Source organism: Candidozyma pseudohaemuli (genome assembly GCF_003013735.1).
Source record: "Candidozyma pseudohaemuli strain B12108 chromosome Unknown scaffold00004, whole genome shotgun sequence".
In the NCBI taxonomy this organism is placed as follows: domain Eukaryota; kingdom Fungi; phylum Ascomycota; class Pichiomycetes; order Serinales; family Metschnikowiaceae; genus Candidozyma; species Candidozyma pseudohaemuli.
In genome coordinates, this window is record NW_020194438.1 from 517,026 (window position 1) to 528,694 (window position 11,669).

Consider the following 11,669-nt stretch of genomic DNA (forward strand, 5'->3'; position numbering starts at 1 on the left):
ATTTATGGAGGAGGAGGTGGGGCATAGTTGAAAAAACTGGGATTTTTATTTAGAAGAGGTTGCTATAGTAGGATGTCCCTGCAAGTAGTATATTTTCATCTGTTCGATATCTCAAACATGCGGTTTTGAGAGCCCGCATGTCTCACATTTGCAGCCATTTGCAGAACGCCCTAGCCACGCCTAAGCAGCAGTTTCAATGGCCAAACCGTAACGAGAAAACGCCAATTATTCCAACCAACACATAAAAACATCATATTCATATACCTTTTCGGTCGATGAAAATGTCTCAGATTCTTCGCCACAAGCTCCACACGCCACAATAACGTGATGTTGTTCCATACTGGCCAGCCCTGGTGCCCTAGCCACAAGCTCCACCTCACTAGCCTCCTGGCGCCAAACCATTACATAAAATCACATTGTATTCTGCATTTTGGAGGGGTCATCCGCTGTGGAAGTACCCCGCCGTGCAGCGGTATGGGGGGCTAAACAAGGGGCATCATGCGGGTGCGACGACATTTTTCGCCCTCGGAATCCCGTGGCAAGCCTATTTCGGACGACCCCGAAGCCCGTCATACCGGAACTCCGCTCCAAGTGCGAAATCCGCCAAGTGCGACGTCCGTGGTGCACGGGTCTTTTCGCAAATCCTGCTTGTCCCAGACCCACAGCCGAAACATACACATTATTGCGTGGTGTACGGGTCTAAAGCCAGCCCTCACTACAACTTCATGATTTGTCTCACGTGCCCAGTAAACAACATTACCATGAAAGATACCCTAACCACAGACTACTCCACATTCACCGATCTCCTGCTGCTTGAAAAAGAGCTCCTTCTGCAGTACCAGCTACTAGCGGTCAAATTGAACAAATTGGCCTCGGAAATCGCCAGCTTGAACAGACAGAAAACAGCTTCTGAAGGAGCCGCCGTTCCAGCTGATGCCCTTCTAGGCAATATGAGAAACTTGGAGAGAAAGGTCGGCCTTGTTTACACGTTGTTCAAAACGGCGGTTTATCTGATGCAATTGAGGAACCAGGAGTTGGAGGAATTGGAGAGAGACAGACCTGAGGAGTTGCACTCTGAGGAGGACGACTAATCGAGTTAAGGGATTCTTGAATTGAGCTATTTGAAGTGAAGGTGGATGATATGAAGAGACGCTGATGATTGTGTCAAATTTTGGTTACGTGTCGTTCATTGTGGGCTTGTTTTGTGGAGATGTGCTTTATTGAGATCCACGCGTCAGTGGACGTGTATCTTTGGAGTTGAGTGCTAAGGAGAGTATATTTGACGGTAAATTGGGTAATTGCAACTTCCGGAACTCCTGTCAATCTCAGATATTGATGTCAGAGGCTTCTAGTTGGAGCAATTGTTCCATTGAGGACGCTTTTAGTCCAGGACATGCGTACTGAAGCACTTCAGGATGACCCATTCTTGGTGTTCTCTCTGAGTATGGAATTTCCAGTTGCTTTGATAATTTGGGCTCTGTGATACTTGGATCTGGCATTATGTGGCATTTTGTGGCATGCTATGGCGATTTAATCACTCTTATACTCGACCAATGGATGGAACTCAGTGGATAGAACGAAGAAGTCGATTGGGCATTACAACCAAGAGCAAGACAACACAGTTTATTCAATTGCCATTGGCTTATCTCTACGGTGTCTGGATCGCCTGAGTTTTTCTACTCGTCACGCTTCAATACCTGACGAGCAACGAGAAACTGTTCTTTGAAGAGATCCTTTTTGCTACAACGTCAATCATTTATTGGCTTTTGATCAGAGGAAAATGTCCTAGTCAACGGTATTTTGACCACCGGAATGTTTAAGGTTTGTCCAGGATCGGAATCTTCCATGCATGGAAGAGCTGCAACTTCTCGGTTGGCAGATGGATCGGATCTGTCATATACTTTATCTGAAGGCTCTAGAGAAACATGATGGATTCATCATTTGAAAAGATCAAATTACTTTGACCTTTGCTGGCTGTGTTTGACAATCTAAACTGACCGTCGTCACCATCAACGGCGACAACATACCAAAACCCATCCACTACCCTCTCCAAATCCCCGCAAAAACAATCCACAAAAAAATTCAAAAATTATTGATCCTTCCAAGAATTCCCCAAAAACGAGTCCAAATTTTATGGTCCCGTTGGACGGACCAGACCACAGCACCCTGGATCAGTAAGCGAGGTTTGGGGCGTTAACCGACATCTTGGTCCAGACCAAAGAAAAAAATGTCGAAAAAAATAAAATGGTCCCAAAATTTTGCCTTTTCAAAGTGGGTATAATTGAGTTTGTACCGATCTTCAATTGTTCATGTTTGGTGGTATCTTGGTGATGAGCGCAGTCAGGGCCGAGTCAGCCTTGCTGCGATGATTATTATCGCTTGCAAAAATGTCGCGCGATGCTACCACCGGTTTAACTGACCAGTATGACAGAAACAATTGCAAATAAAAATATTGCCATAAAGCGGCTGGCCCAATTGGTCGCTGGTGATGTTTCTGTCAATTTTGAGGCTCAAGGTGTCCCCCTAGGACCCTTCGAATTTTGTATGGAGAGCGCACGTTTTCACCTCAATGGCACGTTCTCCCTCTCCAACAATCACAATTGACAAAGCAACATTCCAATTCCCAATTTCCATTGAAAACCAACCCCTCCATCACTGTTTTCTCCAAAAATCACCCCACCTCCAAACCCTTATCTGGTGCGACATCTCGATAAAGCGCGACATTGGTATTACCCTAATCACCCCATCGATTTTTCACCAGTGCTACTCCATCAATTCCAACAATGAGCGCCAACGACAAGTACTCCACCCCACTCTCCTCCAGATATGCATCTGAGGAGATGTCCAAGATCTTCTCCTTGAGAAACCGTTTTTCCACTTGGAGAAAACTCTGGTTGAACTTGGCCATCGCTGAGAAGCAGGTTGGTCTTAGCGTCATCACCGACGAGGCCATTGAGCAGATGAAGAAGCACTTGGAGATCACCGACGACGAGATCAAGGCTGCTTCCGTTGAGGAGGCCAAGGTCAGACACGATGTCATGGCCCATGTCCACGTTTTCGGTGAAACGTGCCCTGCTGCTGCTGGTATCATCCACTTGGGTGCTACTTCCTGTTTCGTCACTGACAACGCCGACCTCATTTTCCTCAGGGACGCCTACGACGTGTTGATCCCCAAGTTGGTTAACGTCATTGACCGTTTGTCCAAGTTCGCCTTGGAGTACAAGGACTTGCCAGTTTTGGGATGGACCCACTTCCAGCCTGCCCAGCTCACCACCGTTGGTAAGAGAGCCACCTTGTGGATCCAGGAGTTGTTGTGGGATTTGCGTAACATGGTCAGAGCCAGAAACGACTTGGGTCTTAGAGGTGTCAAGGGTACCACTGGTACTCAGGCTTCTTTCTTGTCGCTTTTCCACGGTGACCACGACAAGGTTGAGGAGTTGGACGAGACTGTCGTCAAGCTTCTTGGATTTGAGCACGTCTACCCTGTCACTGGCCAGACCTACTCCAGAAAAATCGACATTGACGTCTTGAGCCCATTGGCCTCTTTGGGTGCTACTACCCACAAGTTCGCTACCGACATCAGACTTTTGGCCAACTTGAAGGAGGTCGAGGAGCCATTTGAGAAGTCCCAGATTGGTTCTTCTGCCATGGCCTACAAGAGAAACCCTATGAGATGCGAAAGAGTTTGTTCTTTGTCCAGACACTTGGGTGGATTGTTGAACGACGCCATCCAGACCGCCTCCGTGCAGTGGTTCGAGAGAACCTTGGACGACTCTGCCATCCGTAGAATCTCGCTTCCTTCTGCTTTCTTGACCGCCGACATTTTGTTGTCCACCCTCAACAACATCACCTCTGGTCTTGTGGTGTACCCCAAGGTCATTGAAAGAAGAATCCTGGAGGAGTTGCCATTCATGGCCACCGAAAACATCATCATGGCCATGGTTGAGAAGGGCGCTTCCAGACAAGACTGCCACGAGGAGATCAGAGTGTTGTCGCACGAGGCTTCTGCTCAGGTTAAACAGGAGGGTGGCCGCAACGACTTGATCGACAGAGTCAGAAAGACCAAGTACTTTGAGCCAATCTGGGAACAGTTGGACAGCTTGTTGGACCCTTCGACTTTTGTGGGCCGTGCTCCTCAGCAAACGGAGAAGTTTGTCAAGAAGACCGTTGCCGAGGCCTTGGAGCCTTACAAGAGCATGATCACCACCGAGAATGTGTCTTTGAATGTGTAAAATAGGACGATTTATTGAGACGATGTAGGGGCAAGGTTGTTGAGTTTAAGTGATTTGCTTTAGGTGATTAGCTAAGTGATTCAGCTATAATTGATTCAGCTATGAATGATTTGGCTATGTGATTTAGCTTTAAGTGATTTAGCATTAAGTAGTATAGCTTTACGTGATAAGCTTTAATTAGCTTAGCTGCTGGTCTACACTCGTTCATGATGTTGTAGTCGTTAAATGTATATCACGCCGTACCCAATAAAATACCAACCCAAAAGCAAACATGAATAAGGGACATCAGATATCGTTTTAAAAACCCCGGCACTACGCCACATACGACGTGTCAAACTTGAGATCCTCCGGCTCTTCTATCAGCTCCATCTTGGCATTGGGGATACTCAGCAACGTAAGTTTGGCACGGTCTGCAGCGTTCGGGGTCGAATCCGAGCTGGGGTCGCTTCCCAGACTAACCGAGCCGCTGGAGCCCGACAGGTTAGTATTGGACATCAACAGAGGAAGCGACAGCGAACTAGGCAGCAGCACCAGCAGCTCCATGTCGTTCATGGGGATGTTCCACTTCTGGAGGTTGTTGGTGCTGAGCGACGTGCTGGTCATGTGGTTGGGCACCTGGTCCGAGCTTTCAGGCTCCGAGAGCTCGTTGCTTCGGTTGAGCATGTTGCGCACGTCTTGGATGATGTCGTCGACGGGGAAAGTGGTGTAGATGTACCGGTCGGTGGGGCAATCCATCTCTATAACGCCGTTGATGAGATCACGCTCAAACACCCGCCGGTCCACGTACAAGGACACTTTTTTGTCTGTGGGCACAATGTAGATTTTCATATCGCTCTTGTAGCGGGGCCTGGCCACCACTTTTTTGATGAAGAGGTTGTTTGGGGTCTGGCCCTCGCGTCCTAGCGAAGCAACCATGTCTTCCATGAACTCTCGGTCGTCCACAAGCCTGGTGTCGCCTGGTTTGGCGCATTCTAGCTTGAGCAAGACGGAGCCGTCGCTGGTATTGGAAGACGAACGGGTCACTCTGACGAGAGAAAACGTTCTGGTGCCGAAAAGCGACATCACGGCGGTATCGAGGTTGTTGAACGTCGTGACCATGCCCGGTCTGGAGTCGTCGCTTTCGATGCCCTCGGAAACAGGCGTGGTAGGCCCACGGTGCTCCTTGTCAACCTGGAACGATTTGAGCACCTTGGAGGAAACCCCAGCCAAATTGACCAAGTTGTTGTCGATGAGACGCACCCGCTTCAGGATGGCCTTGCGGGGCCCAAGCAGGTGCTTCCCAAGCAAATGAGAGTAGTCGGACGGGTTGGAGTAGTCGGCGTAGCCTGCGTAGCCGTTGGAGGAGGAGTCGGACTGGTTGTCGCCGCCGTCCAGGCCGTTGGAGTCGGAGTTTTTCGAGTCCATGTCGTCTGGTGGAACGCTGGAGTCTACGTTGTTTCTGGTGCCGTTGCCGTTGTCCAACGAGAAGGCCAGGCCGTTGGAGGACGTCAGGTTCAGCCTGGTGTCTGGCCAGTCGTACAGGTAGCTGCCATTACCATTAGAGTGGCCGTTGGAATGACCATTGGAATGGCCATTTCCATGGTTAGACCCGTTTTTTGGCCTCCGACCACGACCCAAACGGTCATCCTTGAGCTCCAGGGAAATGTCCTTCCCCGTGAGAAGCTGCTTCTCGTTGTCAAACGCAACGTGAACAACGGTATTCCTTCCAGCAGTATGCGGAGTAAGCTGGCGAAACAATTCATACACAGAAGGACACAATATAAGCCGTACACGGAGGCCCGCCTCCAACAGCTTGAGATGGAGTTTTGAGGAGCCCAGCTCGGGCGTGAAGTTGGCGCCCTGCCGCTTGGAGCCCAGCTTGTGTCTTAGCGCTATGTCCACAAGCTTGCGTGCTTTCAAAAGCAGCGGATGCACTTTCGACCGGGGTAGCAGTTTCAGCACCCGGTACAGTTTGGACGAGCCGGACGAGATGGAGTCCAGCGTCAGCGGCAGCTTGGAGCCCAGCTTGCTCAGTTCCTCGGACCCAGGCATCAGCTGGTCTGTTTGAGAAGGAGGAGGAGGCTGGCTCATGGTGGCCTCGCTGGCGTCCTCTGAGTTTAGAAGATCTAGGATTCCTAGCATCTTGGGGACATGCAGCCTTCTAGGGTAGGGCCTAGTAGGGTAGGGCCTAGGAGTAGGGTAGGGCCTAGGAGTAGGCTAGGAAAAGGGAGATTCTTCTAGCAACTATACAGAAACTGCTTGCAGAGACTGAGTAGAGGGAAGGAGGATTGGGTTACCAGGGATTGGTTTGTAGATATGGGGAACTTCGAGGAAGTTGTGGATGAAGTTGTGGATTCGTTGATGGACTTCGAAGTTGATGGATTTGTGGATTCGTGGATCAGTCTTGTTCAGTTGGTGAATCAAAGGAGGGCAATGGATTGGTCCCGGAAACAGTGAAATGGTGGAAGGTCCCGAAAGCTGCGGAGCAAGAAAGGTATTTAAAGGATACGCCACAAAAAATCTAGAATGCAGCAGGACCAGAAAAGCCAGGTGCTTATGTCAGTCGGTTGTTTGACATGCCTTTTGGTTTCTGTACAATCCAAAAAACGACGGTGCTGGAAGCAGGATGGGCTCTCCCTCTGTATGGAGGCCATTTTTTCTGAGACATGCATGGCGTTATAAGGCGCTCCTGCACACAGCTGGAACAGGCAGCCCGCGCAGCGACCCTCCTGCGGCCGCACGACACACCGCCCTAACTACCGCACGGTATTATTTTTTAATCCCCCCAGCAACTAACTAACCGCACTGGCTTCGTGCATATTTCTGTCTCACTGAATTCCGAAATGGAACTCCGCCCACATGAGCGACACTCCCGACGCACCACCACATTATTGTAATTGACGAAAAAAAAAAAACACAATGGGGGTAAAATAACCTCAGCATAAACGACGCTTCTGCGCATCGGGCTAACTTCGAAAAAAAAGTCGCGCCTATAGCGCTGCAGACACCGCCACGTCCCTGCTAGTACTTACTTGCTGCTTTTTGCCTCGGCATCTCGAGTAAATTTTGTGGTATCCTGCGTCGTAGCGTTTCCAATTTGGTATTCCTCCTTTTTAGAAGTACTTTATCTTGGGGCCCGCCTTTCGGCTGTTATAGCACATTCCACAGTTTTTTCCATTTTCTGTCGAGCAGAGGTGGCTAGTAGTGTCGCGCCATGTCGACGCAGCCTTATTTCGTCACCACACATCGCGTGCAGGCGTGATGTCTCACCTTTGCGTAAGCTTGCTGCCCGCCTGGCATTGTTCCACATGTCACGGATCTACAGCGTCCATTGATGTATTCGTAGAAACCACATATCTTGACAAAATATCTGCCCTTCCAAAGAACCCTCTCACGCCGCATCGCTTATGCCTCCTAACGTTTTTACTCCATCTCGCTTTGTTGCTGGATGGCCGGCCTGTATACGGCACCCCCGGCACTTGGTGCCGGATTTGTCTTATCGCTTTTTTCACTGGCCACTGAGCAATTGCTCATACCCCGGCTGCATCCGGCAGGGCCCCCTTCGCTTGCTGTGGCTAGTGAGATTTGTTTTTGTTTTTTTGTCAATGCCAATTTCTCGCCTCTCAAAACTATGGGTGTGTCCCCTTGCTTCGCTTGTTTCTTCTCTGCTATTGTTTCTGTATGGTCCGTCTGCGCTCTGCACTCGCCACACCGTACCGGCGCGCACTAGCCACATCTATCTTCATGTCTCACCTGTCAGATCGCTCGCTTCCGCGCACTAGCCACAACGGTCCCCCTCTGCGGCACAGCGCACTAGCCACACTCGTATTTCTGCAACTGCCGAATATTTCCCATTCCATGTTTTACACCTACTTTTGCCGGCACTTTTATGCCTGCAGCTTTTTTTTTTTTTTATTGCAGGCACCCCCATCGGTCTATTGCTGGTCCTACATGCTTGCCCCGCTACTTTTGCTGGATTGCACGTTCCTTCTTTAAAAAATGCCCAATTGCTACAAAAACCTCTCTTCAGTACGTCTCTTGTATTTTGGTAGTCCAGATTCATCGAGTTCTAGAAGTTCTGGATGCACTGGCCCGGCGCTAGTCGCTAGTATAAGCAGCCCACGTATAAACCTAGATGCACCACTAACACAAATGCGCCAAAACATACAATTTAGCTTGCGCTTCGGCACGTAAAGCCCCTCATTCCGAAGCTCTCGTCACAGTCGGCGCCCAACACACTAGCCTCATTTCAAATTTTGCGAAATTGGGCAACTTTTTGCGATTTCTGGCTCCACCGCCTCAGCAGCAGCCCAACAATGCCCGTCAAAGCACACGTACGTTCCCGAGCCCTGTTCCTTTCGTCTATCTCGCTGAAATCAGCCACACGAGGCTCCTCCGGGCTGTTGCTACGCCGCAAAACACCATCGACACTGGCCACGCATTTAAGCGCCAAACAAGAAAACGACATTCCTCCACCGCAATATACCTCGGATCTAACGGCAGAGCATACCGGCCGGCCCTGTGGCGCAACACCGGCATGAAGCAGGGCTCGTGGTGCTTATTCTGCTTTTCCACAAAGGTCTGTTGCTGTGGTCTGCGTGAAATCGTCCTAATGGGTGGTCTGGAAGTGAACCCTGCGGCAAAGTTGATCGGCAAAAGCAGGGCCAGGTGGGCAGGTTAAGGCCAGGTGGTCACCTTGTGGTAAGCTGAGTGGTTATGTAGAATGGAGGAATAGGCAGCTTGGCGTGGGTTAAGCTTGGTGTGAAAGCCTGGGGTGCTAAAGGTCAAGGCGGGCCTGGTGTCTCGAAGCGGGTATCCTGAATTAATGCAACGTGAATAGCACGTCTGTTGTTTTGTGCCTCGAGACGCCGGGCCGTGTTGATTGGTCAATTGCTCATGTCTCTAAAGCCTATCTCCAGCGTGTAGTCTATCTCCAGAGCATGCAACCTAGAGTCTGAAGCTTATCACCAGAATATGGTCCATAAATCGTAACAAGTAGGTCTCGGATCGAAACCCAAATTTGACTTCTCTCTCATTAAATGCCATAGCTGTCACGACACTAAAAGTTCAGACCCTGGTTGATGTTACGGTCACGAACACCCAACTCGCCATCGAAGAAATCGTCACCATCGCCCTTTTCGCCCTTTCTCCAGAAAGTCCAGCCGCTCTCGCGGCCTCTGCTTCCTCTCTTTTTGATCAAAAACACAAGCGCTGCAATGGCAAGAAGAATAGCTCCTCCAACACCTACAACCACACCAACGACGATCTTGTTGGTCTGACTCAAGCCGCCGCCGCTGTCGCTTTCTCTATTAGTAGCGCTGGCGGTGGAATCTCCGTTGGACGTGTAGATCGACGTCTGAGTGACAATCACCGTAGACCCGTTTTGAACCGAGTCAAACGTCGTGGTCCGGCGCTGGTTGGTGTCGGTGAGCTCCAGACGCGTGCTGAAGGAGGACGTGTCGGAGTCCATGGAGGTTGTCGAGGGTGTTTCCGATGACGTTGTTTCAGAATCGGATGTGGTTTCCAGACTCTCCCACATTGTGCTGTTTGGGTTGTTCAGGGACGTCGTTTCCCACCATTCGGGCGTGGACGATGTCGTGGGCGAGTCGAATGTCGTTGTTTCGGACGACGTGCTGGACGTGGTGGGCCATTCTTGTGTTGATGATGACGTCGAAGACGAGGTAGGTGAAAACGACGATGACGACGACGATGATGACGTGGAGGAGGGCCACGTGAAACTGGACGATGACGATGACGATGACGAAAACGACGAGCTGGATGACGACGACGACTCAGAGCTCGAGGTCACGGAACTCGGAGGTTCAAAGGATGTTTGGAACGAGCTTGAACTGGTGCTACTCTGCCACCAGGGCAACAGGGAAGTGTCTCTTTTTTCGATTTTGGCAGGTGGAATCATCAGCCGAGCCACCGCCTTGGCCTTAGCGGCCGTGGGTTCGTAGAATATAAGGAATAGTCCCGTCAACACTACCAACAGGTAGATCAATGGGCGAATCATGACAATGCGATGGGCTATTTTGATGGGGGAAACACGAATCGATAGGGAATTTGCAGGGGATTCAGGTCAGGCGTGGGGGTTAAAGAAAGACTGACGCCGGGAGATAAAGGCTTGCCGGAGGCTGAACAGGCAAGGTAGAGAGGATTTTTTTTCTTCGCCTCGCTGCACCGGAGTGTGTTGGTCACGTGACTGGATATGAAACAGCGGTAATTCAGGGGGTTAGGGGCGTCCAAATACCTCAAAACTTTTACACAATGAAAAACCAGCGTCCTTAAGTATGCTGGCTAATTTTGGTGGAGATCTGCTGCGTGGTCCCCTCTCTGACCTTCACCAAACGTTTCGGGGCCAACGGTGCGGTCTATTTTTGGATGCGGCGCGGCGCATAAAGCGTGGACCAAAAACACAGGTCCAAGCCACGAGACATAAGCGATTGAGAGACCACGCACCACGATATTTTTTAAGCATCCCCAGGTTTTGAGAGATAAGAGAGATAATGAGAGAGTTTGGATTTGTCCCCTTTCGAGCCTCCAAAATCCAAAAACAATCCCTCAGCCGTGGGGGCTTGGTCGCGCTGGTCTAGGCATTCCCCGTCTCGGGAGCGTTTCAAGGGAGTGACCAGTAAACATTGACTTGTGACGATGTGGGCACTAAATACGGTGAGGCAAAGAGGGGTGTGGTTTTTCAGGAGTCAGGCACGTGGATGTCTGTGCCTGGATATTTCTGGGCACTCGGCGGAGCCAATGTGTCAAGGGAGGGTGAAAGATTTTGGTGGTTTTTGGTTTTGGTGGGTTCTTTTCTTAGGGATGTCTGGGTAATCGGATTGGCTATACTCTTCGGTTATGGCGATCTGCAGACGCATTGTGCATTTTCCGCTGACGCTTTCGCGTACCTGGCAGGCACTGAAGATCTTGTGATACGATGGTGATACGGTGGATGTTTTTGATTGATGGTTTTGTAGGCGATTGTGCTGTTAATATGTAGAAAAAGGTCGCTATGGATTGGTGAAAACTGAAGGCTAGACAGGCACTGGTTTCGCTGGATTATGGGATCAGAGCGTGCCAGATGAGGCAATTGCGGTATCGGGGATAGTTTGGCTAAATTTCGGAAGATCGAAGCGTTGTGGAATGTGTTAGTCTGTTTAGGAAAGAGTTTACGGGCGCCGTTGTGGTTGAAAACATCGAGGGGCAGGCCACCTAGCTGGATTTCGTTCTATGGAGGTTGGACATTTTCAGCTTTGAGGCAATAAGGGTTTTTGAAGCCTTAAGCTATTGGTAGGTTTTCGACGTATGGTATGTTGACTGTGTTGAGCCTGTGTTGAGCCCTTCAACTGGTAGTAACGATTCTCACCCAAAACCACTCACCCTCCACCACTCACCATCAATTCGGACAAGCACAGCTTCTTTGATGTGTCATTTTGAAGAACATCGTAGTCTTACATGGCA

General features: G+C 50.0%; 5 protein-coding genes across 5 annotated transcripts; 3 read left to right on the plus strand and 2 right to left on the minus strand.

The window, feature by feature from the left end:
* Window positions 1-761: 761 nt before the first annotated feature.
* Window positions 762-1,091, plus strand: DAD3 (Dad3p; the record flags this gene model as incomplete). Its single annotated transcript, XM_024857707.1, has 1 exon — window positions 762-1,091. The coding sequence occupies one exon, from the start codon at window positions 762-764 to the stop codon at window positions 1,089-1,091; it is 330 nt and encodes a 109-aa protein (XP_024714206.1).
* Window positions 1,092-2,783: 1,692 nt separating this feature from the next.
* Window positions 2,784-4,232, plus strand: ADE13 (adenylosuccinase; the record flags this gene model as incomplete). The annotated part of the gene is made up of 1 exon (XM_024857708.1): window positions 2,784-4,232. One exon carries the CDS (start codon window positions 2,784-2,786, stop codon window positions 4,230-4,232), a length of 1,449 nt encoding a protein of 482 aa, XP_024714207.1.
* A 312-nt stretch (window positions 4,233-4,544) lies between these two features.
* Window positions 4,545-6,353, minus strand: C7M61_002331 (uncharacterized protein; the record flags this gene model as incomplete). Its single annotated transcript, XM_024857709.1, has 1 exon — window positions 4,545-6,353. One exon carries the CDS (start codon window positions 6,351-6,353, stop codon window positions 4,545-4,547), a length of 1,809 nt encoding a protein of 602 aa, XP_024714208.1.
* A 2,917-nt stretch (window positions 6,354-9,270) lies between these two features.
* DFI1 (Dfi1p) lies at window positions 9,271-9,681 on the minus strand (the record flags this gene model as incomplete). The annotated part of the gene is made up of 1 exon (XM_024857710.1): window positions 9,271-9,681. The coding sequence occupies one exon, from the start codon at window positions 9,679-9,681 to the stop codon at window positions 9,271-9,273; it is 411 nt and encodes a 136-aa protein (XP_024714209.1).
* Window positions 9,682-9,704: 23 nt separating this feature from the next.
* Window positions 9,705-10,171, plus strand: C7M61_002333 (uncharacterized protein; the record flags this gene model as incomplete). The annotated part of the gene is made up of 2 exons (XM_024857711.1): window positions 9,705-9,709; window positions 9,739-10,171. The coding sequence occupies 2 exons, from the start codon at window positions 9,705-9,707 to the stop codon at window positions 10,169-10,171; spliced, it is 438 nt and encodes a 145-aa protein (XP_024714210.1).
* Window positions 10,172-11,669: the final 1,498 nt, after the last annotated feature.